Here is a 26,455-nt window from a genome sequence, read left to right as displayed (position 1 = left end):
GCGTTGTATCGTGGAAATAAGTTCGACTGTAAAATACTGAAATTAATATGGTTTCATTAACATGGACATCCTTAAAATTAGTTTACATTTTTTTTTTTTTTATTTATCAAGGTGACACATCTGGATGGCAATTAGGCCTATTTGCGCACTCCCCTTTGCACTCAAAATCTGACAGATTGGAAAGGCATTTCTTGTACGCAGCTTTCTTCAAACCACCCCACAGTTTATCGATGGGAAACAGTTGCCTTTGTGTATTTTTTTTTTCTTGGCATTTGAACAGGGGTGTGTAGACTTTTTTTGTTTAGCCCTGTAAGATAGTTTGACCTATCAGAATTCAAAGTCTTTAATGTGTTTTGCATGTCATCATTGTGTGGTGGTGTTACAGGATTAAACTTGCCTGGCTCTTGCCCGACCTGTAGTTCCGCACAGCTTCATGAGCTCCACTACTAGGTCTGGGAGCATGTTTGCCTGAATTTCATAGACTTCAGATCACTACCACGATTCTGGTCTGACCAGGACTATAACGATTCGCATTTCCATACAGGAAGAACTTTGTTTCCATGGCCTGGTTAACCCGCCTCCCTCGGCTTGCTACTGGTTGAGGGATGTGCCAAAGTTTAAACCAAACATTTCTTAGCCCAATAGAACGTCTCTGCCAGGATTAAACATCTCACATCTGGCATTTGATGAGTTAAAGGCTATTCCACAGAATCTTGCCTTCAAACAGAGGGTAACTTTATTGCACACAAAAGGACTACAGACAGGTCATGTAAACTAATATGTTTGGAAACAAAAATGTGCCAATCACACAAACACACAACAAGACACCACAACATTATGAGATGACCCGTCCAGTCTGCTCTTCCTACACCCCCCCCCCAACACACACACACACACACACACACACACACACACACACACACACACACACACACACACACACACACACACACAGTCAAGTTTCAGGACTGACGGCAGACGATGTTCTGCGCTTCGCTGGCGTAAAGACAGCCACCAGTGCCGTGGACAGGTCCCTGTAGCGGAGCCCGTACAGGTAAGGCGCCAGTGCCTTGGGCAGCACCAGCAGCACGTTGCAGACCACCAGCGAGACCCACAGGCTGGCCCGCAGGTCGGGCCTCCTCTGGCGGGAGGTCAGCAGTAGCTCGATGGCCAGCACGAGCATGGGGCAGAAGGAGAGGAAGAGGTGCAGGTAGTGGATGAGGAACGTGCCCCTGGCGCGCGAGGAGCGCTCGCCACGCCACACGCCCGCCTGCCGCGTCTGCCAGCACAGCACCAGGTAGCCGGAGAGAACCAGCAGCAGCAGGACCAGGATCCCTGTCACCGTCAGCAGCGTGGACACCTGCAGGGAGAATGAGGGTTTTTTTTACATTACCTGTGCATTACATTAGATTACATTACATTACATTTGGCCCTGCTGTGGCTCAAATGGTAGGGCACTGCACAACACTGCTGAACTGGCGACCCGGGTTCCATTTTGGCCTGAGGCCACCACCACCAAACTACATATTAGATACCTAAACATGGGCCTAGAATATCCCACCCAACTGCATACTGGATTATACCTGCATTGGCTTAGAACACCCCCCCCCCCCCCCCCAACCCACCCAATTGCATACTACACACCTACATGGGCCTGGAATACCCACCCACCAAACTACGTATTAGGATCCTTACATGGGCCCTGAATACCTCCCTCCCCCCAACTGTTTACTGGATACCAGCATGGGTCAGGAATATCCCGCCCACCACCACCAGCACCACCACCACACTATACTGTATGTTAGATACCTGCATGGGCCTGTAATACTTTCAAATCTCTTCAAGGTCTGACCAAGAGCGTAACAATTAACGTTCCCGAGTTTTCAGGAGATCAGAAACGATATTTGCATTGCTCTTGGCCTGACTAGAAGCAACACAGAAGGTGTTGCCTCTATCAGAGGGCATGGCCTGGCTAGGAATACCCCCCCCCCAAAAAAAAACCCACAGAAATGCATGATAGATACCTGCAGGGGCCAGGAGTGGCTAACGGCCAGTACCAGCACCAGTGGCAGGGAGCAGATGTGGAGGGAGCAGTGGGCGGCGGCGGTGGCGTAGTACCAGAGGAAGGTGCCCACCGCGGCAGCCGGGAAGAGCACCGACGCCAGCCAGATGGCGGCCAGCGCCCCCCGCGTGCGGGACGGCGGCCACAGGGCCAGGTAGCGTAGAGGGGCCAGCACGGCCAGCGAAGTGTCCAGCACCTTAAAGATGAGCAGTAGCTGAGATGATTTTAAACGTGTTTTGAAAACATGGCTTAGAGATCAGTTAGTGTAGTAGGATATCGCCGTTATAGTAAGGAATGTGTATTATGTGTATGCTATAAATGTTATGTTGTGTTTTAATTTTAGTTTTGTCTCAGTGACACTCTTGTCATTTTAACATGTTTAACATCAAAGGACCATAAGGGAAATAAGCTTCCGAGCTTTGTTGTGTTATCCTGACTCTGTTTTTTTTAAATTAATTTAAGCATGTGGTGCGGTTTATATGGAACTTGATCATGTATTTATTTTGTATATAAGAACTGAGAATGTCAGTAAATAAAATCATTCATTCATTCACCATGGCCTTGGTGCTGAGGATGCCGGCCATGTAGAGCGCCCCCAGCAGGAGCAGCACGGCGGCGCAGGCGTAGTCGGACATGACCACGCCGCCCACGTTGAGGCAGGTGAGGAGCATGTAGACGGACAGGAAGAGGAGGTCGCTGAGCAGCGCGTTGGCCAGCAGGAGGAAACGGGTCTGCTGCCGCAGCTCGGTGTCCATGAGGATGCGGCTCAGGATCAGGGGGGTGACCAGGCAGGCTGCCAGGAAGCCCAGGATGGGGCACACCTGGACGAGGGAGGGAGCAGAGGTGGCAAAAGTAAAAACACAGAAAACACATCAAAAAAGAAACACGGTCTCCTTCCAACACAAGTAACCTATCTGAGTAACCACTGGTGTACTTGTCTAACTCTGCACTGGTTGGATCAAGTTTGTGGTGGGTCCTTGTCAGGTTTTCAGTGTTTTTCAGTAATAACACAGTCTATCTTTCTCATTCGGTACAATGGAGTGAATGATGTAATAGCTATGTAATGTCATGTGCTAGTGTTGTAATTACACTACAAAAGTACTTTTACTTTTGATTCCTCTGGGAAGGAGTTGCCGAAAGTAGACATGAATTCATGATGTAAGTACCGGTACTAATGAATGATACTACTAGTAACCCTATACGGTAACCCTTTATTTTACTGGTTAACTATTACAGTGGATCTACAACATTATGGTACAATGTAATAACCAGTGTAACAATACTTAATACCATGTACTAACCCTAAACCTAGATGTAAGTACAAAATTGGTACATGGTGTTACACATTACATGGTATTAAATATTGTTACACACTGGTCATTACACTGTACCTAATGTGGTAGATCCACTGTAATAGTGAACCATTAAAATAAAGTGTTACCACACGCACACTATTACATGGTTCTCACATCAGTTATTCCCCTGAACCTGATGAGATGAACATACTGAGAGACCATGCAGTAGGCCTACACCTGGAGGAGGGAGGGAGGTGCCAAAAGTGAAGTGTTGTGTAATAAAACAGAGATACAGAATGACGAGGAGTATCTCTGAGACAGTGGTTCTTAACTGGAATCATCTTGGGACCCACACTTTTCTATGGACATTACGTTGTGACCCAATTTGTTATTACGGCGTCAGAAGCTGGTCAATTTATTGTAATTATCACAAGTATAACAATACAATACAATATGTCTATCAAGTAGTAGGAGTACATCGTCATAGCAGTAATTTATTCATTACTGCATTTTGTCTCAATTCTGTAGAAGTGGGAACTATACATTTTTACACCACAGCTCCCCGACCCCCTGATGACCCCTCTGCGACCCACTTTTGGGTCCCGACACACCAGTTGAGAAACACTGCACTGAGATACAGCTGACGCTTGTTGACTTAGCACTGATAAATGATGGACACATTACAGATACAGGGTTATTATGCAGGCCATTCTAATATGGATCACTCTGCTTAAGGCTAATATAGCGCCATGGCAACATACCACAACAAAAAATAGTGTGTACTGATGTAAGTACTAATGAATGATACCACTAATAACTCTAATGCTCGCCAGGGGCGACGCAAAAAATGTTGGGCCCCATGAAAGATTCAAATTTTGGGCCCCCAAAATGACAAATTATGTTATCGTCATCCTTCCAGGGGCCTTGTCAGTGCTGCCGGGCCCTTAGAATCTGTAGGCCTACCACCTTTCCCCCCCCTCGCGGCACCCGTGATGCTTCATATTGCATAGTTCTCACATCAGTTATTCCCCTAAACCTAATGAGATGTACACATGGAGAGAAGCTGGGCAGCTCAGTGACCCAATATAGGCCGGGAGCCACGTATACCCCTCAGGATGTTTTTTGCTTACTTTTTTTCACTATGATTTCCTGTTAGTATATACCCTGGGCCATAACGAGTTGATAGGGTGCACTCCCAACTCGGCCCCGTTTGGTCTCAGGGCCCAAAAAAACATCTTTTAAGGAAAAGCTGCAGGCGAAATTATATACTTGTAAATATTAAGGTACTGCAACTGCAAAAATGGTCCTAGAACCCTGTAAATTGTCATGGGTCATCCTGTTACATAGGGGAACCAACCTGAAAAATGTTTCAGGGCTTGGGGCTTTTCTTCTGTCAAATATCATCTTCAACATACCCAAAAAGCCCCAAAAATGCTTGTCCGCCTGACAAATTGTCTTCAAATTTGATCATTTTCAACTCTGTTATGATATGCATTAGTCCCTCAAATGTAAATGAAAAACTACCCAAGTTCATGAGCTTCAATTTAAGTCCAAGAGGACCTTTCTAGCTAGAGTACAACAGCTGCTATGTCCAAAGTTATTCACAATAGCCTATCCGAAAATAGTAGCCTACTGGCAGGCATTCAGTCACTTTCAGGCATTACCAATTCGTATGGGACTTTGAACATATGACATAAACCATATTTTTGAAGTGTTTGACCTTGACTTGAAAATTGCATGAATGAAAGTATTAAGTGAATAGCATCAAAAGTAACTAATGTTACCACCTATTGGTGGACTGTGAACAGGATGCAACACATACTATTACACAAAAGGAATGACTCAAATGTGAAATGTATTTAATGACTGATTTGTATTGTACAGCAGTAGTTTAGAATGTAGATAAGAACTTTTAATCATAATTTATAATCTTTATTATCATCATCCGTCTCTTCCTCGTCTTCATCCACAGTTGTATGGATTTCATCAGTCATGTCATATTCATCTCTGTCCTCCTCTGCCAAGACATCAATTAGAGCTTTTGGGATTACATCGCTCTCAAACCATAGTGGTTCAAGCTTCCCATATGTGTTTAGGTGAAACCCATGGTCAAGTGCACTTGGGATCTCTGGGTAATGCTCATGGGCCCTCTTCCAGATGCATTGCACACATGAAAGTTTGTGGTATGAAGTGTAGTTTGAGTAGAGTAGAGTATCATTTAGTAATCCCAGGGGGAAATGAAAGTTTCACATACATACTGTAAATACAAAAACACATTACACACACAAGACACACACATCGTTACATACTAACCATATAGCTCACTCTTACATACGTACATTCAGCCCAAGGCAGATGTCACTTCCTCTCTCTCTCACGCTCTCTCTCTCTCTCTCTCTCTCTCTCTCTCTCTCTCTCTCTCTCTCTCTCTCTCTCTCTCTCACACACACACACACACACACACACACACACACACACACACACACACACACACACACACACACACACACACACACACACACACACACACACACACACACAGGTAAATCTCTCTCTCTGTGGTACAGAGCAGCAAAAAAAAAAACATAGTCATTTAGTCATTTAGTGTTCAAAAATGTGTACCAGGGATTTATCACATGTGCCTTAGCTAAGTGGCACACAGGAGCCAAAACAATTGTCCTGGAGTGTCAGACATCACTGTGCATAGTCCCAAAAATTGTCCTGGAGTGTCAGACGTCACTGTGCATACTCCAAGTAAAAATAATCAGTGTCAAGTATCCATCATATCCACTGAAAAAAGATGGGGGATCAAAAGTTTCAAACTCTGTTGCTCCATCTCTCCTCCTCCGTCTCTCTCTCTCTCTCTCTCTCTCTCTCTCTCTCTCTCTCTCTCTCTCTCTCTCTCTCTCTCACACACACACACACACACAAACACACAAACACACACACACACACACACACACACACACACACACACACACACACACACACACACACACACACACACACACACACACACACACACACAAAGTGATTGTCCTGTATGGCTTTATTGGAGAATGCCTCTGTGCAGTACAGTAAAAAAAAAATCCTAGTGCAGAGTGTAGATTCCTAGTGCAGAAAAGTTTTTCCTGATTGTTGGGGGAGGGCATCGGTTACAGGGATAGGAGTTCAGGTAGAAGCACGGAGGCATAAATATAATGATAATAATGATAATAATAATAATAATAATAATACTTTCGATTTATATATAGTGCCTTTCAAAACACCCAAGGTCGCTTCACAAGGTATTGTATAGGAAGTGTGAGTGTGTGTGCGCGTCAGGGCGTGAGTGTGTGTGTGAGTGCATGTAATGAATGTGCTTGTGGAACTAGCAGCCATAAGCCTCCAGGAAGAGATGTGTCTTAAGGTGTTGCTTAAACATGGTCAGTGAGGGGGTATTCTGGATGTGGTCGGGCAGATTGTTCCAAAGAATAGGAGCAGCTACATGGAAGGCTCTGTCACTGGTGGCCTTGAGCCTGGTACGAGGGACGACCAGATGGCCCTTGGAAGAGGACTGCAGGGATCTTGAGGGGTCATAGGGATGGAGGAGGTCAATGAGGTAGTGGGGTGTCAGACCATGGAGGGACTTGAAGGTTAGGAGGACTTTATAGGTAATGCGTGACTTGATGGGGAGCCAGTGAAGCTGCTTGAGTATGGGGGTGATGTGCTGCCAGGGTCTAGTGCCTGTGAGGATCCTGGCAGCAGAGTTCTGGAAATAAAGATAAGATTCTGGCAGGAGAGCTCTGGACATAAAGATAAAATGTGCAGGTTGGTTTATGCGGTCCAGTCACCTATGATGATCTCTGTGAGTCCGTCTATGTGGTGTTGAATATTTGGATGGCCCTGGGGACAAAGGACCTCTGTAGCCTGTCTGTCCTGCAGGAGATGGTGCGAAATCTGTAACTGAACAGGCTTCTCTGGCGGTCAAATACTGGGTACAGGGGGTGATTGTCCATTTGTCCATAGAGTAGAGTCTGCTTAGTGTCCTATTCTCAGCTGTGATGGTGAGAGTCTCCAGTTCTGTGCCTACAACAGACACAGCTTTCCTCACCAGCCTGTCAAGGCGCCCAGCATCTGCTCTCCTAATGCTACCACCCCAGCATGCCACAGCATAGGAGAGCACACTGTCCATGACAGGCTGATAGAACATCTGCCGGAGTATGTTGCTCTGTTTCCTGTACAGTGCTTTTGAGTTAGCAGACCAGTCCAGTTTATTGTCCAGGTGTACACCCAGGTACTTATATGTGCAGACTGTCGCTCCTGTCTCCCCTCGATAGAGACAGGCACCAGGGGTGGGGTGTTTCGCCTAAGGTAAACCACCATTTATTTGGTTTTAGTGATGTTCAGCTGCAGCTGGTTGATTATTCACCATCTGACAAAGTTCTCCTCCTGGCCTCTGTACTTCCCCTCCCGTCCATCTTTAATGCATCCAATAATGGCCATCTGTGAACTTTTGCATATGGCAGGTCTTTGAGTTGTAGTTGAAGTCTGTGGTTTACAGGGTGAACAGCACCAGGGAAAGCACCGTTGAGGGAACTTCTTGCACGGTGGGAAAGTTGATAGGTCAATTGAGAGACCCTGGTGAGCTTGAAAGTTTGACCCAGACATCTTCTTTAGTTTAATTTCTCTTGCTTCAATCAATGCTTTTCACTCGCCGACTAAATCCATACAGTAAGTAGGTGAACTCCTTAACACCATTGAGGAGCTGTTCATCAAGATCAAATGAGTTTCCTCCTTCTGCAAAGACTTTGAGGAAATTTGATGTTTGATTCAATAACTTCATTGGTCACACCTTTCCTTTGCTTTTGAATGCTGACATGCAGTCAACACCACTGAAGGTATGTAGGGCCAGAACAGCAGCAATGTGTCCCTGCAAAAAATCTGGCGAGTACCAACAAGTAGGGCACGATACCATTTACCGATGATTGTATGACACTTGACCGCAGCCTTGAACTACTCTTTAACACAAATTAACACAATTAATTTTGAGTAAGCATACGTTCGTAAACTGCCACACCTAAAGCTCTTTCAACCAGCTCCACTGAAACCGCTGCTCACTACGTTCAGACAAAGTATTCATCAAGTGCATGTGGCTTCTTTCTCTTGTTCTTGTTCGCCGAGTGGTATCGGTATGTTATTGGTCGATACTTCAAAGCCAGGTATCAGATATCGGTATTGGGGCCAAAACATGGTATCAGTGCAACACTTACCAGTAGTAAATGAATGAGTGCCTTCTTGTTTTCATCGTTTGTGAGAAAGGCCTTCAGCCCGTTCACAATAAAATGTTCACCTCAACCTCTGCGATCTGTCAGTTGATTTTGGTTAATGAAGACAGTTCACATACGTGTCTGTGCTAAATATTGTTTCAGCTGATGCGGGTAGACTTGTAAATGTTCTCTGTTTCCATCCTGAATGAGAGCATATTGGCCTGGAGGAAGTTGCACATTCTCAGCATCTTTGATCATGTGGCTCATGCCTTTCACCTTGTTGTTGTTTTTTATGCACCACTAAACATCAATTTTTGAGATGGAGTATGGTGTCAGAATTAGGGAATAGGTCAGGGGATAGGGCCCATGAGCATTACCCAGAGATCCCAAGTCCACTTGACCATGGGTTCCGCATAAACACAGATACTGGGAAGCTTGAACCACTATGGTTTGAGGGTGATGTAATCCCAAAAGCTCTGATTGATGTATTGGCAGAGGACACGGATGAACAAGACATGACATATGAAAGTCATACAAATGTGGATTTATTAGGAACAGGATGATGAGGATTATTAAATGACGATTAAAAGTTATCTATCACATTTTAAAACAAATTCCTTAAATAGATTTGTCATTTTATTCATTCCTTTTGTGTGATAGTACCATGAGTTGCATCCTGTTCACAGTCCACCAATAGTTGATGCTATTCACTTAATACTTTCATTCCTGCAATTCTCAAGTCAAGGTCAAGCACTTTAAAAATATGGTTTATGTAATGTTGTTGTTCAAAGTCCCATACAAATTGGTAATGAAAGTGACCTGCCAGGCCTGCCAGTAGGCTACTATTTTCGGATAGGCTATTGTGAATAACTGTGGACATAGCAGCTGTTGTGCTCTAGCTAGAAAGGTCCTCTTGGACTTAAATTGAAGCTCATGAACGTGGGTAGTTTTTCATTTACATTTGAGGGACTAATGCATATCATAACAGAGTTGAAAATGATCAAATTTGAAGACAATTTGTCAGGCGGACAAGCATTTTTGGGGCTTTTTTGGGTATGTTGAAGATTATATTTGACAGAAGAAAAGCCCCAAGCCCTGAAACATTTTTCAGGTTGGTTCCCCTATGTGACAGGATGACCCATGACAATTTTACAGGGTTCTTGCATTTTTGCAGTTGAAGTACCTTAATATTTACAAGTATATAATTTCGCCTGCAGCTTTTCCTTAAAAGATGTTTTTTTGGGCCCTGAGACCAAACGGGGCCGAGTTGGGAGTGCACCCTATCAACTCGTTATGGCCCAGGGTATATACTAACAGGAAATCATAGTGAAAAAAAGTAAGCAAGGGGTCTATTTTTTTTGTTTAAGTTTGTGGGCCACTTTAAATTCAAGATGGCTGCCCATTTTCCAAGATGGCCATAACAATTGTTCAAATAAATGGTGATACAGACACCAAACTTGTGTCAAAAGTAGACATAAATTCATGATATAGGCTAGGTTTGAATGATACTACTACTGAATGATACCTTACTAGTTGAATGATGCTAGTGAATGATACCACTAGTAACACTAATGCACACTATTGCATTGTTCTCATACTGTATAGGCCTATCGGTTATTCCCCTGAACCTAATGAGAGGTACGCACTGAGAGACCGTAGCCTACTAGTGACTTTAACACAGAAGTGTCAAAAGTAGAAGTAGAAGTAAATGTGTAAGCACAACACTAGCAGATGATATTGCATATGTTTTATACCATTTACTCCATTGTTACTACTGGTATAGACTGTGTTGTTACAGAAAAACGGTAAAAACCTAACAAGGACGCAACAGAAATTTGATCTGACCAGTGCAGAGTCAGCGGATCGTAAAACAATACAGGTCTACAGGTTCAGATAAGTTCAGATAAGTTACCTGTGTTGGAAGGAAACCGTGTTTCTTTTTTTACCTCTACTTTTGACACCTCTGTTGTAAGAGGGATTCTTTATCATAAAATGTTCCCAAAACGTGAAAGCCATCACCATGGCTCAAACGTCTAAAGGCACAGTGCTATGGACCCAGGTTTTATTTCAACCAGAGATCCTTTACTGATCTCTCTCTCTCCCACTTGCTTCCTGTCAACATCTCACACACACCTGTCTATTAAAGGCATAAAGAATCCCCCAGAAAATCTTTGTGATGCTCTGTCACAAATTCGATCCAACCAGCTGAGAATTACCCAGGGCAAACCCCAGATAGGGCCAATGTCATAATAGGGTCCCCACCACCAATACAGGCAGGCTCTGGGCTCAGGGGTAAATGCCCTGCTTGCCCCCCTAGCTAGCTCCACCCCTGCATCTATGAACCGTTCAAATGAATCGATTTGTTCTCAAACATCACAACAATATACTCTGTAGTAGCAGTGATGGGTGCGCTCAACTTCTGAAAGGTGCACTGTGTAGGATTGTGGCCAGAGTAGGTAACAACTATGCTGCTATAATAGACTAATATTTACTAGTATGACCAAAGTACAGTAAGTTTTGCAGGTAAAAATGACAATTTCTGAAAATTCAAAATGGTGGACATGGAGAAGATCCACATTTTCATATGAATACTTAGAATTTGATGGTGATAAGTATTCGTGAAAACGGTAACATTTGTGAATGGGCAGCATGAATTCTGGAAATAAACTACTAAAAATATTACACAGTGCACCTTTAAATGCGCACTGATGATGGGTCAAGGGCCAAAACGCATCTGCTTGTGGACATATATAATGAGACCCACAGCTCGTACAACACTACTCTGCACACCTGTAGCAGGCGGGTGGTCGGTGGCAGCAGGAAGACGCTCCACTGGCGGGCGAAGAGCTCCACCTGGATCTGGGAGGCGTTGGGGCCCTCGGACAGGCGGCTGTGCTCCTCGGCGAACCCGGAGCCATTGTACCAGTTCCCAAACGCGCACAGCAGAGACATGAAGAAGTCTCCGGCGTCTTCGAGGGTGGACGAAGACATCATCATCATCATCATCACAAGGCGTCCCTGTGCTGTTGCTGCTGCTTCTGCAGTGTCCGTGCTCACATCTTGGGCTGACGACGTCCTGTGGGATGGGTGGTGAATCAACGCGCTCAATCGGCAGAGGGAACTGAGCTAGAAACTTACAGATTGCGACTGGTGATGGGGTAAAACCCAGCAGTCTTCCCCTGGAATGGGGAGCCTTGCATCAAAGCTTACAGATTGCAACTGGTGATAAGGGGGAAAAAAGCCAGCAGTCCTCACCTGGATGAGAAGACTCACATCAAAGCCAGCAGTCCTCACCTGGATGAGAAGACTCACATCAAAGCTTACAGCTTGTAGCTGAGTAATGAGGCAAGGCGGTGCGCACACCAAGCCGTCCAAGTAGACAGACCCCAAAGCGTATACAGGGGGGACCACTAGAAAATACAACAGCTCTCCCTTAGATGAGCAGACTCAGACTGAAGCTTAGGTGTTGAGGTGACAAGGAGACAGAATAGATTGATTGAACTGATGTATCCGTCGCCTGTCTCCAGGGAGACGTGTTTTTATGTAAACATATCTGAAGAGGGTAAATGGACCGGATTGCTCTTTTCGCCATTATATTGCCACCAGCAAGGGGTCATGTTGGGATGAGGTTGCATAATAGTATATGGTTCCAGGGAAATCAATGGGGCACAAAGGGGTTATTCGTCCTGGAAACAGGGAGAGAGGGGGCCCAGAATTGGGTCCTCATTAAATGTAAATGTTGAAGGGGGTGGGGTGGGTTGGGGAGGGATCTGTTTGTATGTATTGACTGTCCTCATGTTCAATGTGCCACTTACTAGAAGAAATTTCCCCCATGGGGGACAATAAAGACACTACTACTACTACTTTGTATTGGGTCGGGGGCCCTCGCAGACGACTTTGTCCTGGGCCTGGCCAAAGCTGTCAACAGCCCTGAATGATTCCAAAGTTTACACTTCAGGCTTCAGAAAAGAGACACCAGACATTTATTAAGTCGCTTATAGTGCAGAATTTACATGCATAGACTTTTAATATGACATTATGTAGTCTTTCCATATAAATATATAGGATGTACTGGCACAAAATACAAAAACATTAGGATATTTCATTGCAAATGTTCGTAACATCTCCAGTCAATGCCTCCCGACACAAATCCGTGAATTTAAATGCAAATTAATCACATTTTACAAATCAATTTTTAAAAGCAATGCCACAAAATGCAAAATGCTTGGGAAAAATCTGTATGCAAATAACATTATGTTTGAATGATAATTTGGTCAAAACATTTGCACTAGTGTCATGGGCATTCTGCAGCAGCAAAGTTGTCTGTCTGTGCTGGGCGTCAGTCATTTGCATTGTCCATGTGGTCTGTGCTAGGCGTCAGGGGGATAGTCATTCATACTGGCTGCCAGGGCTCTAAATTAACACCAGCCAACCGGCCAAATGCTGGTGAAATCTCAGTTTGGCTGGTAGAACACACCAACTTACTAGCCACTTTGACCCATTAGCGAGTGTGTGTTTGGCTAGTGAGATTAACATCTACTGGCCATTTTGGCTGGTAACGAAAAAAGTTAATTCATGGCACTGCGTGGCTGCGTACATGACAGTCACTTAATAATACACAATCATTGGCCATCCGTCTTGGCTGTGTGCTCTGACAGTCTAAGGATCTGGACACGAATCCTCATGTTATTCTCCAGAAAGTTGGATATACTCAACTGGAAATTATGTCCTTGGATTACTGGTATGGAGAGTAGTACTGTCCTTGGATTACTGGCATGGAAAGTACTGTCCTTGGATTACTGGCGTGGATGATACTACTGTATAGCAGTTACTACTATAGCAGACACTAACTGTACTATTAAGTGAACAGATACAAATATGAATCTTGTACATGATGACAGCTACAGAAACACATCTGCACTGCAAGGTGCACCCAGAGAAGAGGCAAAGGGCCAGTGGGCAACCGGTGGCGTCATGTCATCATCACAATCATTACAATAGGCGTCCAATGTCCATCTTGGCTAGGTTGCCTGTTCTGGGCGTCCTCATGGAAGTGCGGCCTGTGCTGCTTGGTGTCAGTCTTGTCTTGTAGAAAAGCTACACTATTGGGTGTGATTGTTGCATTTTATTTTTGTGGGCTAGCAAGCATGGCAGACAGACGTTTTGACCTACAGTAAGCCTTCTTCAGCGTCTTACTGGTGTCAGTCTTGACAATGTGGTCTCTGCTTCTGTGTGTCAGTTATGTCAATGTGGTCTGTGCCTCTAAGCGTCAGTGATGGCAATGTGGTCTGTGCTTCTGTGTTTCAGTCTTGTCAATGTGGTCTGTGTTTCTAGGTGTCAGTCTTGTCAATGTGGTCTGTGCTTTTGGCCGTCAGTTATGTCAATGTGGTCTGTGCTTCTGTGTGTCAGTCTAGTCAATGTGGTCTGTGCTTCTGGGTGTCAGTCTTGGCAGTATGGTCTGTGCTTTTGTGTGTCAGTCATGGCAGTGTAGTCTGTGTTTCTAGGTGTCAGTCCTGGCAGTGTAGTCAGTGTTTCTGTGTCTTGGCAATGTGGTCTGTGCTTCTGTGTGTCAGTCATGACAATGTGGTCTGTGTTTCTGTGTCAGTCTTGGCAATGTGGTCTGTGCTTCTGTGTGTCAGTCATGACAATGTGGTCTGTGCTTGCTTCTAATAGGGTTTTCATACCTGGTCCCCTTTAAGCGAACCAAACTCAGTCCCCTTTAAGTGGACCAAAAAGCGAACTGACAGCAAAAGGACTCAGTTCTGTTTTTGTTCATATTGTGAGTGTATTCCAAAAAGAACTGGCTGATCTTTCTGGTCCTGGTAGGCTTTTATGATGTGTCACTCTTCTTTTTTAATCAAACTCAGTCCTCTAGAGCCCTCCTTAAGTGATTATATCTAGTCACAAGTGTATCTTGTCAGAAGTCATAAGCGAACCGAGACCATTTGGCATTGGTTGGCCGTCATCTGGCATTGGCCGTCAGTCATTTGGCACTGGCCGGCCATCACCACCTCTGCCGACCCCGACACGGCGCACACCTGGCTGAGCTGCCTCCGCTTCCGGAGCACCAGGTGCGCCAGCGTGGCGTAGATCTCGCGGTAGCGCAGGCCGTACAGGTAAGGGGCGGCGGCACGCGGCAGCAGCATGAGGATGCTCATGTTGGTCATGTTGACCCACACGCTCGCCTGCGCCCCCATCTGGCGGCTCTCGAACAGCGCCAGCTCCACCGTGAACACCAGGCCGGGCAGGAAGTAGAGACACAGGAGCACGCCGTGCGCCAGCAACGTCACGCGCGCCCGCGAGTACCTGCGGAGGAGGAGAAGAACATTTATAACAGTGCTTCTCAACCTTTTTTAAACAAACCTCGACCTCATCATAAGCCTCCCAAACAGGGGCATAGCAGCACATTGTGGGCCTTTGTACAATCAGTTACGATGGACAGCTATTAGGGATGCAAATTATCGATTAATTCATTAATCATTAGTTGATAGCCTTATCGATCGACTTACGATTAATTGATAAGCGGCATTTTCCCCCCCGAAATCTCAATGTTTCTCGAAAAAAAAACTACTAAATCTGAAAATGTTTAATTAAAAATTGAGATAAAATACCACATTTAAATGAATTCTATTTCAATTCTTTAATACAAAGGTAATTTAAATATTCACACTATCCACACCCCTCTTCACACACACTCTTCACATGCCCATTTCACCTGAGTCTCTTGTCAGTTGAATTATCGATTAATTGCGATTAATGTTTTTTAATCGATTAATGCATTGATCGATTAAAGCCGATTAATCGATTAATCGTTTGCATCCCTAACAGCTATACTGTATATCTACATAAATCAGACACTGTGTGGGCCCCCTAAATACAGTACATGGGGCCCTGGTGACTCAGTCACACTTTACCCGCCTGAACCACACTCCTGCTTCCAACGGTCCCTTGGCCTCTTTATAACAGGGCAAATTGACAGGTAAAACAAGGTCTTCTGCAATATGTGGCACTGGATTGACACTTCTGAATCCAAGTTGCCCATCACTGTGAAGGGGATATGAGTAGTACTAGGGGTGTAAATACAGTGATAATCAATATGTATCGATGCATCGACCCTACGGCCGATGATCGTATCGTATCGTATCAGGGGGCATTTTTAAGTATCGAAATAAATCGAATCACTGATCGAATCAATAGAAGTAGAAAAGTAATTGGAAAAATGTTGAATCGAATCGTATCATATCATGGGGCATTCTTACAGTAAGTATCAAATCGCTGCCTTAAGAAATCGATATCGAATCGTACCGTCATGGAGGTTGTGATTTACATCCCTAAGTAGTATTATTATCATTATTTTTCCCCACATACCGCTGGCGCCAGATGCCGGAGCGGCGCGTGACCGCGTAGAGCCGCACGTAGCAGTAGATGATGAGCAGGAAGCAGAGTATGGCGCTGATGGTGAAGTACATGTGGATGCCCACCGCCATGTCCTTACCCAGCGCGCCCACCGTGATGAGCACCAGGCACAGGGGCAGACGCTGTGGAGCCTAGGGTAGGGATGGGATGGGATGGGATGGGATAAGATGGGATGGGATGGGATGGGATGGAGTGGGACATCATGGGGTAGGATATCATAGGATAGGATAGGACGAGATAGGATGGGATGGGATGGGATGGGGTAGGATAGGATAGGGTGGGGTAGAGTAGGATAGGATGAGCATGATTATTATTTCTTCTAGACAGAAATTTGCTTTGGGCATTTGCTTTGAGAGTCTGAAAGAATTTCACACAAACCTAACTTAAAGGACCACTTCTGCCAATTTCAATATGCTGTTGTATTGCTCACGCTACCCTTGACTTGTCAGTACCCGGTGATGCTGCATTTTTCGGCTCAGCCCTTTCTGAGATCGGAGCTATTCTAATGGGGGCAGATTTTGTTTACAACAACCTGTTGCCATGGGGCCCGAGACCATCTTAACAAAAAAAATGCCTGCTGAATGCCTTTTTGGGAAAAGGTGCCCTCAGCCTATTAAAATCTAAATATCTCATTCGCCGAAGCACAGAAAAACATGAAATGAGTTGCATGTAAAAGCCAAGACCACCCTTTTGCTTTAGAATGTGTGCATTCAGCTCTAAAAAAACCCCTAAAATCTCAAGAGCCTAAATGTCACTCCAGTCGCCAAAGGTCAAACAGCATATATGCAGCATCAGGCTAAAATGGGTTAACCCGGCTCTGTGTGTATCCCAGGGGTGGGGAAGGAACCGTTTTTATTCGAGGGCCCCTTAATAAAAAATGTTATAAAGTCCTCCAAGGGCTGTACTATGAACACAAACCAGGATTTCCCCCTGTACTTTAGGTCTGTATTGAAGGTAGCCACCTTTACAACAGATCACACCTTCACTAGGTCCTCTGAAAATATAACTTAATATTTCATGTGAAACTGCATTCTTTTTGTAAAGAGAGTGCGCTCAACTCCGAAAAGTTTCTTACAAAGTCTTTGGGTGCGAGCAGACGGCAAAGTTCATGTTTAGTAAAAAAGCTGCACTCCCGGATCAGTTTCTTGTAGTTTTAATACTGCTAACCCAGTATCAAAACTGCAGTTTTAATACTGCTAAGACATGCTAACCCAGTATTAAAACTGCAAGAAACTGATCCGGGAGTGTGGCTTTTTTACTTAACATGTGAAACTGCATTAAAATTATATCGGGGGCCGGATAATATTAACCTGATTTAACATCATCTGGTTGCGTTCAACAACTACACGCGGGGGCGTTCCATTCCCTGCTGCACCCAGGGCCGGTTTTTAGCATAGGCCGGCTAGGCGGTCGCCTAGAGCGCCATGTGAAGAAGGGGCGCCGAAATGGCGCTCTCCTATTAGTCCATGAGCCAGACCACCGATCGCAATCGAAAGGGTGGGCAAAGTCTTGTTGGTATTTTATTATTGCTATATATGTCCAGTTTATGAATTGGTATGATAACCTTTGCAGAACAGTAGCTTTATCATATTTATCATGTATTTCTTATTTGAACCATTTTACACTAAAAACGCCTAGGCTAATTTGCTAATATCTTGATAAATTGAACATAAAAATGACTTTGAGATAAATATATTTATAGGAAAAGATGTTATACAAAGTTCTTGGATAGTTCAAAGGGCACGTTACACATATTTCCCACTTAATTTAGTTCAGGCCCCCATTTTCACTGACTTTTCATTTAAAAATGAGGGTTTATTTCTCAAGAGTGAAAATACTGGAAGATTGGGTAAAAAAAATAAATCTTCTATGCCTCACCACACAATTTTCCCAGTACATTACAATACAGGTGGGTTTTGTATTACAAGTTTCCTTAAAGGGACACTGTGCAGGAAATGGTCAAAAAAGGTACTGCAACTATGCTGCTCATTGAAACTGGGCTGCCTATTGCCAAATTTGATCTTTACATGAAAGTTTACTAAGTAATAAACAAATATTTTCTAGTATGGTCCAAGTACAGTCATTTTTGCAGCTAAAAATGGCTATTTTTGGAAATTCAAAATGGCAGACCATGGATAAGATCCCCCTTTTCATGTATGAAAAGTGCAATTTTTCCAGTCATAATGAATACTTAGAATTTGATGCTGGTGGTAAGTATTCATGAAAAAGGTAACATTAGTGAATGGGCGGCATGAATTCTGGAAATAAACAACTAAAAATCTCACACAGTGTCCCTTTAATAAGTTATGTTTCATTATCCAAACAAAGTGTACATGTACACTACCGTTCAAAAGTTTGGGGTCACCTTAATTTTTCCAGTTATTTGTTTGCAATTCAAGTCGCAAACATATTTTAAATAGCTTGAAATTGAATAATGGCAAGTACTGAACAGCCACAGGTGAAAAAAGGTTTGATTACCCATAAAATTGTTTAAACTGGACAGAAGAGTGAAATCTAACCAAGCTTTTTCACCCATTTATTACATAGAAATACGTGTTTTAGTCCATTTTTCTACAGACATATCTTTGGTTTATCAGAGAATGCATGGAACTATTGGAAAGCTCAATGTCTGCCCTTTCCAATGGTAAATTCAAGTCAAAGTAGCTGCATGATTTTCTAGCCATCAGAATGAACCTACTTATGAATGCACGATCCATTGTCTCAGCGATGTTTTAGTGTGCAAGCCAGTGCCATACATCGTTGGAAAGTGTAGATTCTCCTCAAATGATGTGTATATCATCCGGCATTGTATGGACTGATAGGAGCAGACATCAACTTTTGCATGCATGGGGCTCATAGAGCTCATGGGCAATTCTGGACCTCATCTCATCCCGGGAATGAATCTGTAGAGTCGCGACTGGCTATTATTAATGCCAACGGAGTCTAAACTTTGATTAGTACACCAGACTAGACACTACCTTAGTAAAGGTACACTTTGTCTATACAAGTAAATCCATTCAACAGTTACTTTTTCCAATATCAAATTGCTTATTTGTTGCATGCATTAATTTCAGGGAACAATAACTCTATACACTGATTTTATACTAGAACTGAAATGGAAAAGGAATAAGCTTAACTGTCAGAAAGAAGCATTGTGGGAGGAAAGTGTGGTGACCCCAAACTTTTGACCGGTAGTGTACTTAAATGTAAACTAATTTACAGACACACTCGAATTTGATATGTAGACAAAGACCAATTTGATAAAGCAGAGACTAGACTTTTTACATCGACTAAGGGTGTTCGGAGAGGATAAAGTAACTTTTTGTACCATGGCTGCATTATGAACACAGATCTGGATTTCCCCTGCAGTTTAGGCCTATATTGAAGGTGGGCACCTTCACAACAGACCCCACCTCCACTAGGTCCCCTGAAAACAACTTAAGTGTATTGCAAATGAAATTTCTAAGAGTTCTTTACAAAGCATGTCAAATTCCATTTGAAACTGCATAAGATTAAAATTACATCAGGGGCCGTAAACGGTAAGTTACATTCCCTACCCTTGAATTATAAACTATATCAGGGGGAATTGTCACATGATTTTGATCTCAAGAATTTCTACCGTAGATGATCATGCCAATATGGAACACATTGTGACAAAATAAAAGGGAACTGTCAAAAAGGGCCTTTTTTCGTCCAATACTGCGAAGGGGCAGGTGCTTTAGCACCACCAAGTCCGTTCCTATATCTGTGCATGCCTATGATACAATCACTTGGGTTTGGAAATCTAACCATAAAAGTAAAGTCCCAAATCAACAGACTGACCCACTCTGCACTGAAAGTAGTGGGGGTGAGGGATCACCCCACCTTCAAAGCAACATACTGTATGAAGAGTCCAGAGAGCAGGCCAGTAACAGGGAATAACAGATTACACGTTTCACGATTATTAACAATCAAAAAATTGAAGAGTTGCATTCTCTTACAGTTACTACTTCAGTGTCTGGTAATGAAAGTACATTTACTATGTGAAACTGAAAATAAGTGGTGGTTTCTAGATTCATATGTTATGCTATTCTCAAATTTTGATCATTCCACACATAACCCAGAGAATACACATAATGTGCATGCGTGTTGGTGTGGCAGTGGCTGTGCGTCTGTGCCTGACAGATGGAGTTGACTCTATGAGCTTTATCTGCTTGCATTTGTCTCCTTCTGCTCAAATATCTACCTTCATCTGGCTGTCCCTGCTGGTAACTCTTATAATGTCGTCTTCGGCTGAGTTTCCCAAAAACATGTAGCCTCTTACTGCAGCTGGGGTCGCCAGCGACCCTATTCACTTGCTGAAAATGCTTAACTACATCATAACAACATTGCTCTAAGGGATTAAGCAGTAATAAGTAGTACTTAAGTATTAGTCTAAAGCACCATTTAGACAATATCAGGGATAGACATCAATTCAAGTTTATACAATACCTTTTCTTGTACATGCATGCTTAAACATAACACATGTGTGAAGAAAAGGCCTATACAATTTTAGTGGTGATGTGTATATTCCTGATATACTGACAAGGGGCCACCTCATATTTGTGTACTTTACCTGTACCTCATACATGTGTAATTTGTAGTTTCCAAAGTAGTTATTAAAATGGGTGATTTTATTTTTACTCAAATTACAATTTGGCCCAAGTATTTTACTTACATCTACCTTGAGTACTGAGGAAGGCAAAATTGAAATAAAGGGGAAAATCTGTCAGACATGAAGGGAAATTGTGTGTTATTACCATTTACCATAAATTATCTATTTTGGACTAATCTATTGGATTACTATTTAGGGCCCGCCGGCCCCATACCGTTAGTCCGACAGCCCACAGACGGTACACAAGTTGCAAGCGACTGGCTGAGAATAGTAGAGCACACACCAGGGACTAGATCTGAGGGAGTAGCAACGCAGCCTGAAAACAGTTTTTTAGAAGATATACAAGACTTATTATTTATTAACAAAACTTATTCATGAATGTAATCTCACAACAGGGAATTAAATGAAATCCACCAGACTATTTCCTTTGGTAGGCTTCCCAGCCTTTGAAATTGAAGGTCCCAGACCCAAACACAATGAAATCCAGACCCCTAAATTCAGAGTAATGGGCTATTGTATCAATGAGCTGACCCTAGGCCTGCAACTTTGCCACACCAGGGCACACATAATTTTGTTGTCATGATCGCCAGGTTATTGGAAGATGACTTGTGTAGAGATAGACAGAGGTCATGAAGGGTGCTATTTAAGGAAAGCAATAGAAATACAAACTGAAAGTAACTAACTTTTACTCAAATTACATTTTTTGTATTTTTTTTTTAACTTTTACTCAAGTAGATTTTTAAAGAGGTAATTTTACTTCCAGGTATTTTACTATTTCTACTTAATTACATTTTTTAGTATTCTTTCCACCTCTTATAGCCTCCTACTGCAAATGGGCCTGGCGACAGGCCAATTCACTCTTGGCTGAAAACGCTCAACTACATTATAACATTGCTAACAATGCAGGAAGTCTTAGGTAACCGATTAAGACTTGGCCATTACCATTTGGTGACAATAAGGTTATAACAGAGGGACTGCGTTACGACGTTAAAGCCAGCCGGACAGGGTGCACCACATGACAACCGGGGTACACTACATGACAGTTTTCTTGAACTACTTTGTACCCAGTGCGAGTACTACCGAGCCACCAGGTTATTTGATAGGGAATATCTTAACATGAAATACAGATTTTCTAATGTAAGGGGGAAGGGGCTAGGGCTACAATAGAAAAATAATGTAAAGTAAATACAAAAAATAATCATAAAAACACAAAAGGACAGTGCAGGCCGTGGAAAGCTCAGAGCCTTAAAGCTCACGATGAGATCAGAGCTCTTTCAAGCAGTTTTTCATAAGCTGGGGCAGGACTTGGAGCTGTCCATGGATGTATTCATGAAGCATTTAGGTGTCAACTCTACATAACATCGACAAATACGTAGAACATAAATACAACCTGCTACCAGCTTTTCTGCACTCAGCATGGAGTGTGAATCAAGCCAACGTCCACCATGTGAGGACTGCCTCCTCATGCATGCTATGTTTGCCAACTATCAGGCTGGCATCTTGAGAGCAAGTCTTCAGCAGCATCCACAAATCCCAAGCCCACTTGACCATGGCTGGGCCAACTATGAAAATGACCAGCTCACTATGGATGCGGCAATCTCCAGCCCCTGAGGCAGTGCTACAACTGATGTCTTGCAAGTGCAGCCATCAATGTAAACTGCCGGATTGCCAATGTCTGAGAAGTAGCTCAAAATGCACAACCCTCTAAAAACTTCAGACATGCGTATATCAGCATGAAGAGGTCCAGATGCTTACTGGACTGAGTCAGATCTTGAGGACTGAAATAATGCTCTTTAGTTTATTTTAATATGGTTAATGTGTATTTGTTCATGGTGTTTGTTCATGTTATTCTTGCTGTTGCAGGACAAGTTTAATTAAAAAAAAAGATTTCATATGTTGTCATTTTTATCACATTTTGTCATTCACATATTGCTTAGGTGATTCTATTAGGTCTATTGGTATGGTCTAACAACCGTTTTAGGGTCTTGATTGAAGGGAAAGCATCCCTGAGGAAATGTAAGCACCCTGTGTGGTCAAAAAACTGCATAATAACAAAGAACAACAATACAGTTTTCACATTTCCGTTTTACTGGTTCACCATTTCAACGCATGATCTTTCACTAACTACCTCTTTGCAATGGTTATCATGCCATATTAATGTACAGTATATGGTTGTCACATGTTAGTATGTGTTAATTCATTATGTTTTTGGTGTTGCTTTGCTGTTGGGGGAAAAGTAAAAAAGTAAAAATAATTTAAAAAAATAAAGACGGATTTCATATGTTATCCTTTTTATCACATTTTGTCATTCACATATTGCTGAGGTGATTCTATTAGGCCTATTAGTGTGCTCTAACAACCCCTGTAGGGTCTTAATAGAATGGGAAGCATCCCTGAGGTGATTCAAGCACCCTGTGTGGTCAATTAACTACATAATAGCAAAGAACCACAATACCGATTTTCACATTTCCATATTACTGGTCCACCATTTCAACACATGATAACTACCAAAAAGCTACCTGTTTGCAATGGTTATCATGCCAAACTGTTTACTTGAGATGTCCAAGAAGTCAAAAAAACAGATTAGAACTTGCCCACCCGTTCGATTGCGAGAGGTCAATTTTTGGGACCTGGCTCAAGGCCTATATGTGTAATTTTGCGATATGAAGTTTTTTTATGAAGGCGCAATCAACAAAGACTGGCGAAAGCGCTCCTCACGGCAAAGCGCCCCTCAGCCAATAGTAATATCTCTTCCAACTGTCTCTGGGAAGTCTGTGAACCAATAAACAGACAGTTCTGAGAAAGGGGCGGGACGAGTGACAGCGTGCGGTCCAGAGCCATTGATAACTGGTTCGGTCTATTTTGAATTTGGAGACTCAGGGGTCTGACACACCAAGGCGGTAAAGCGGTCCGGAACGGCCGCGTTTTTTTACCGGCGTCAGTGAAAATACATTGAAACCTATCTGTCCTTACACACCAACCGGCGGTAGTCGGGCGTCAGCGGCGCGGGAGCCGGCTCCGCGCCGCGCTGGATTTGGAAAATAGAACTCGAGCGTATTTTTCACGCCGGCGACCGGCGGTGTCTCATTCAAATGAATGGCAAAGTAGCATGCTAGCTTTGGCTGTGGGGAGGGTTTTGAATGGGACTGGCCGCGCACGCCGACGCTGTCAGTGTGCAAGGCAGAGAAAAGCACGCCGGCCAAAACTAAGCAGAAAGACCGCGTCCGCCCTGCGACCGTTCCGTTCCGCCTTGGTATGTTTTGGCCCTCACTCGAGAGACAGAGGGGGCAAGCGCAAACAGTAGTGCTGCTCTGCTGGATGGAGATTATTATGTTCTCATTAAACCACTCATTGCATGATGCAGGAGTTTCAGAGGGTGTTTTGGAACTATGTGATTTAATCAGCAACCGTTTGTGATTATGGAAAGCCTAATAGTTATGAGGTTACTATTTGGAATTAGAGAGAAAAAGAGCTTTGTTTGTGATCAGAGAAATCGCTAGTTAGCATGCTAACATTAGCCAAGTATGCCAAGCAATGAAATCCAGTAAAGTAGCTGTTAGTAGCCTACTCACTACTCACTAACACCCATCTGATATCATAATACTTGCTTAGGTTGACAAGCAATGTAAAGTAAGACTGGTGCAATGTTTAAAACAATTTTAGCTGCCATATCTCCTTCCATCCACATGAATTACCTGCTTGTTGTAAGCTTAAAAAAACATTAATTTCCAGACCAGAATGACATAGCCTACATTAATCATGTAGGCCTAACAGAACCATGCACAGCAGACAAGTGAGGCTATTTACTATATTTTGTATATTATGAAATTCAATAGCGTGACAGCTCTTCTCCCTTTCTCTCACCCTGTCCCTCCAAACACATAGATAGCCCCCTTCTCATTCTCCTACTCACAAATGCACCACTATTTCCAGTCCAGAAATGAAATTGGTTTGGAAGACAGCACAAATGTGTAGCTTATTAAAATTGTTATGCTGCCATGCTTTGTGATGCTGTAGATAGTGTAGATCAATGCAGACCTCCTTGGTAGGCTTATTGTCTACACATGCATTTTACATGCAAATGTACTGTATCACTCTCCTGGCATTTCAATTTCACGTTACAATTCAAACACATTGATAACCTCCCTCTCATCTGGGGTTGGGGGCCCCACCACCATCACATCCAACACACCACACAGTGAAGCTACTTTCATGCGACTCAATCTGATGTGTTGGTCGCCTGTCAAAAAGAACCACAAGTCCATTTGATGAAAAACGGTTATTGTTCTTGATGCTATTTAGTTAAGCTTACTAAGGATATTAGTCTTGTGTTCTGTGAGGTATAAGAAAGATTTTTTTTCTTTCAAAGATGTTGGGGGGCGCCAGAAATCAAACTCGCCTAGGGCACCAAATAAGCCAGAACCGGCCCTGGCCGCACCCCTCAAGGGCTGTAAACGGCCCTCAAGACATACTAGGTCAAGACACACCCCTGTGTGCATCCTGACCCTCGTCCAGTCAACTCTTCCTCCAGCATTACCAGACTGATTGCGTGGGTGTGCGGGTGCATGTGTGTGTGTGTTTAATAAAAGCACTCTTCTGCACTCTACTCTACCTCTTCTTCCAGCATGTGTGTGTGTGTGTGTGTGTGTGTGTGTGTGTGGTTAATAACAGTACTCTACTGTACTCTACTACTCTACCTCTTCCTCCAGCATCTCCAGAATGATGACAAGGGACAGGGAGTGTGTGTGTGTGTGTGTGTGTGTGTGTGTGTGTGTGTGTGTGTGTGTGTGTGTGTGTGGTTAATAACAGTACTCTACTGTACTCTACTACTCTACCTCTTCCTCCAGCATCTCCAGGATGATGACGATGGAGAGCGGGTACATGGAGGCCAGCAGCCACAGCGCGGCGGAGATGATGCGGGCGCGGGACGGGGGCAGCAGGCCGTCGTAGTGCAGCGGCCAGCGCACGGCCACGTAGGTGTCCACCACCATGACGGTGACGGACAGAATGGCGCAGCAGTAGGCGGTGACCGTGGCCGTGATGGCCACCTCGCAGACCACCCACAGCACGGGCACGCGCAGCACCGCGCACGTCACCATGCCCACGTTGATGCAGACGAAGGCCACGTCGGCTGCCAGGGTGTTGGCCAGCAGCAGGTAGCGGGTCTCCTGGCGCAGCGCCGGGCTGCAGTAGATGCAGCCCACCAGCAGGGGGTCCAGCACCAGCGTGCACAGCGTCAGCAGGCACAGGGGGAGCAGGAAGAGCTCCACGCGGCTGCCCTCCATGCCATTGAACCAGCTGTTGGACACGTTGGCGATGATGGCGAAGGTCATTGTGCGGCTGTGAAGGTGATGATGCACAGGGTTAACTTGTTGAGCAATCTGTCAGGACAACAATGCCACAGTAGAAGATGTTGTTAAGACTGTTTATCATTTAATATTTTAATGGGGAGAACTTTGATTAGAAGCAGACAACTTTTTCAACCATTCCATCGGAAAATGAAGAGCCAATCATGATGCTGCTTGGCAACATTGCTCAAAAAGTTGCCCTGTGTATCAGTACCTTAGGATGCCTGTTGATAATAAGATGGGAGTGGGGTGGGAGGAGGGAGAGGGGAGATGTTGGAGGGCGTGGGAAGGGAATTCTTGGCCCCAGGAGATGTGGGTTCCTGGGATGTGCTTTCAATCTGAAGAAATAAAATAAAATGAAATGAATGAATCCTTTACTTGTACTTTGGAAAGTTACTGAGTACATACTGTAGTAGGCCTAGATACGTTTATATCTAATAACATAGGTCATC

The 26,455-nt window shown here is 43.8% G+C and overlaps 2 protein-coding genes across 2 annotated transcripts; both read right to left on the bottom strand.

Annotated features, from left to right (window-relative positions):
- Positions 1-916: 916 nt before the first annotated feature.
- Positions 917-13,291, bottom strand: LOC134466095 (probable G-protein coupled receptor 148). Its single transcript, XM_063219992.1, has 5 exons — positions 13,263-13,291; positions 11,397-11,682; positions 2,617-2,883; positions 2,025-2,258; positions 917-1,360 (listed from the first exon to the last, which is right to left on the bottom strand). The coding sequence occupies exons 1-5, from the start codon at positions 13,289-13,291 to the stop codon at positions 956-958; spliced, it is 1,221 nt and encodes a 406-aa protein (XP_063076062.1). The 3' UTR covers positions 917-955.
- A 1,239-nt stretch (positions 13,292-14,530) lies between these two features.
- On the bottom strand, positions 14,531-25,988 carry LOC134466094 (probable G-protein coupled receptor 148). Its single transcript, XM_063219991.1, has 3 exons — positions 25,491-25,988; positions 15,975-16,153; positions 14,531-14,912 (listed from the first exon to the last, which is right to left on the bottom strand). Exons 1-3 carry the CDS (start codon positions 25,986-25,988, stop codon positions 14,531-14,533), a joined length of 1,059 nt encoding a protein of 352 aa, XP_063076061.1.
- Positions 25,989-26,455: the final 467 nt, after the last annotated feature.

The sequence above is a fragment of the Engraulis encrasicolus genome, chromosome 16 (assembly GCF_034702125.1).
Source record: "Engraulis encrasicolus isolate BLACKSEA-1 chromosome 16, IST_EnEncr_1.0, whole genome shotgun sequence".
Classification (NCBI taxonomy): domain Eukaryota; kingdom Metazoa; phylum Chordata; class Actinopteri; order Clupeiformes; family Engraulidae; genus Engraulis; species Engraulis encrasicolus.
This window is presented reverse-complemented; position numbering and strand designations above follow the sequence as displayed.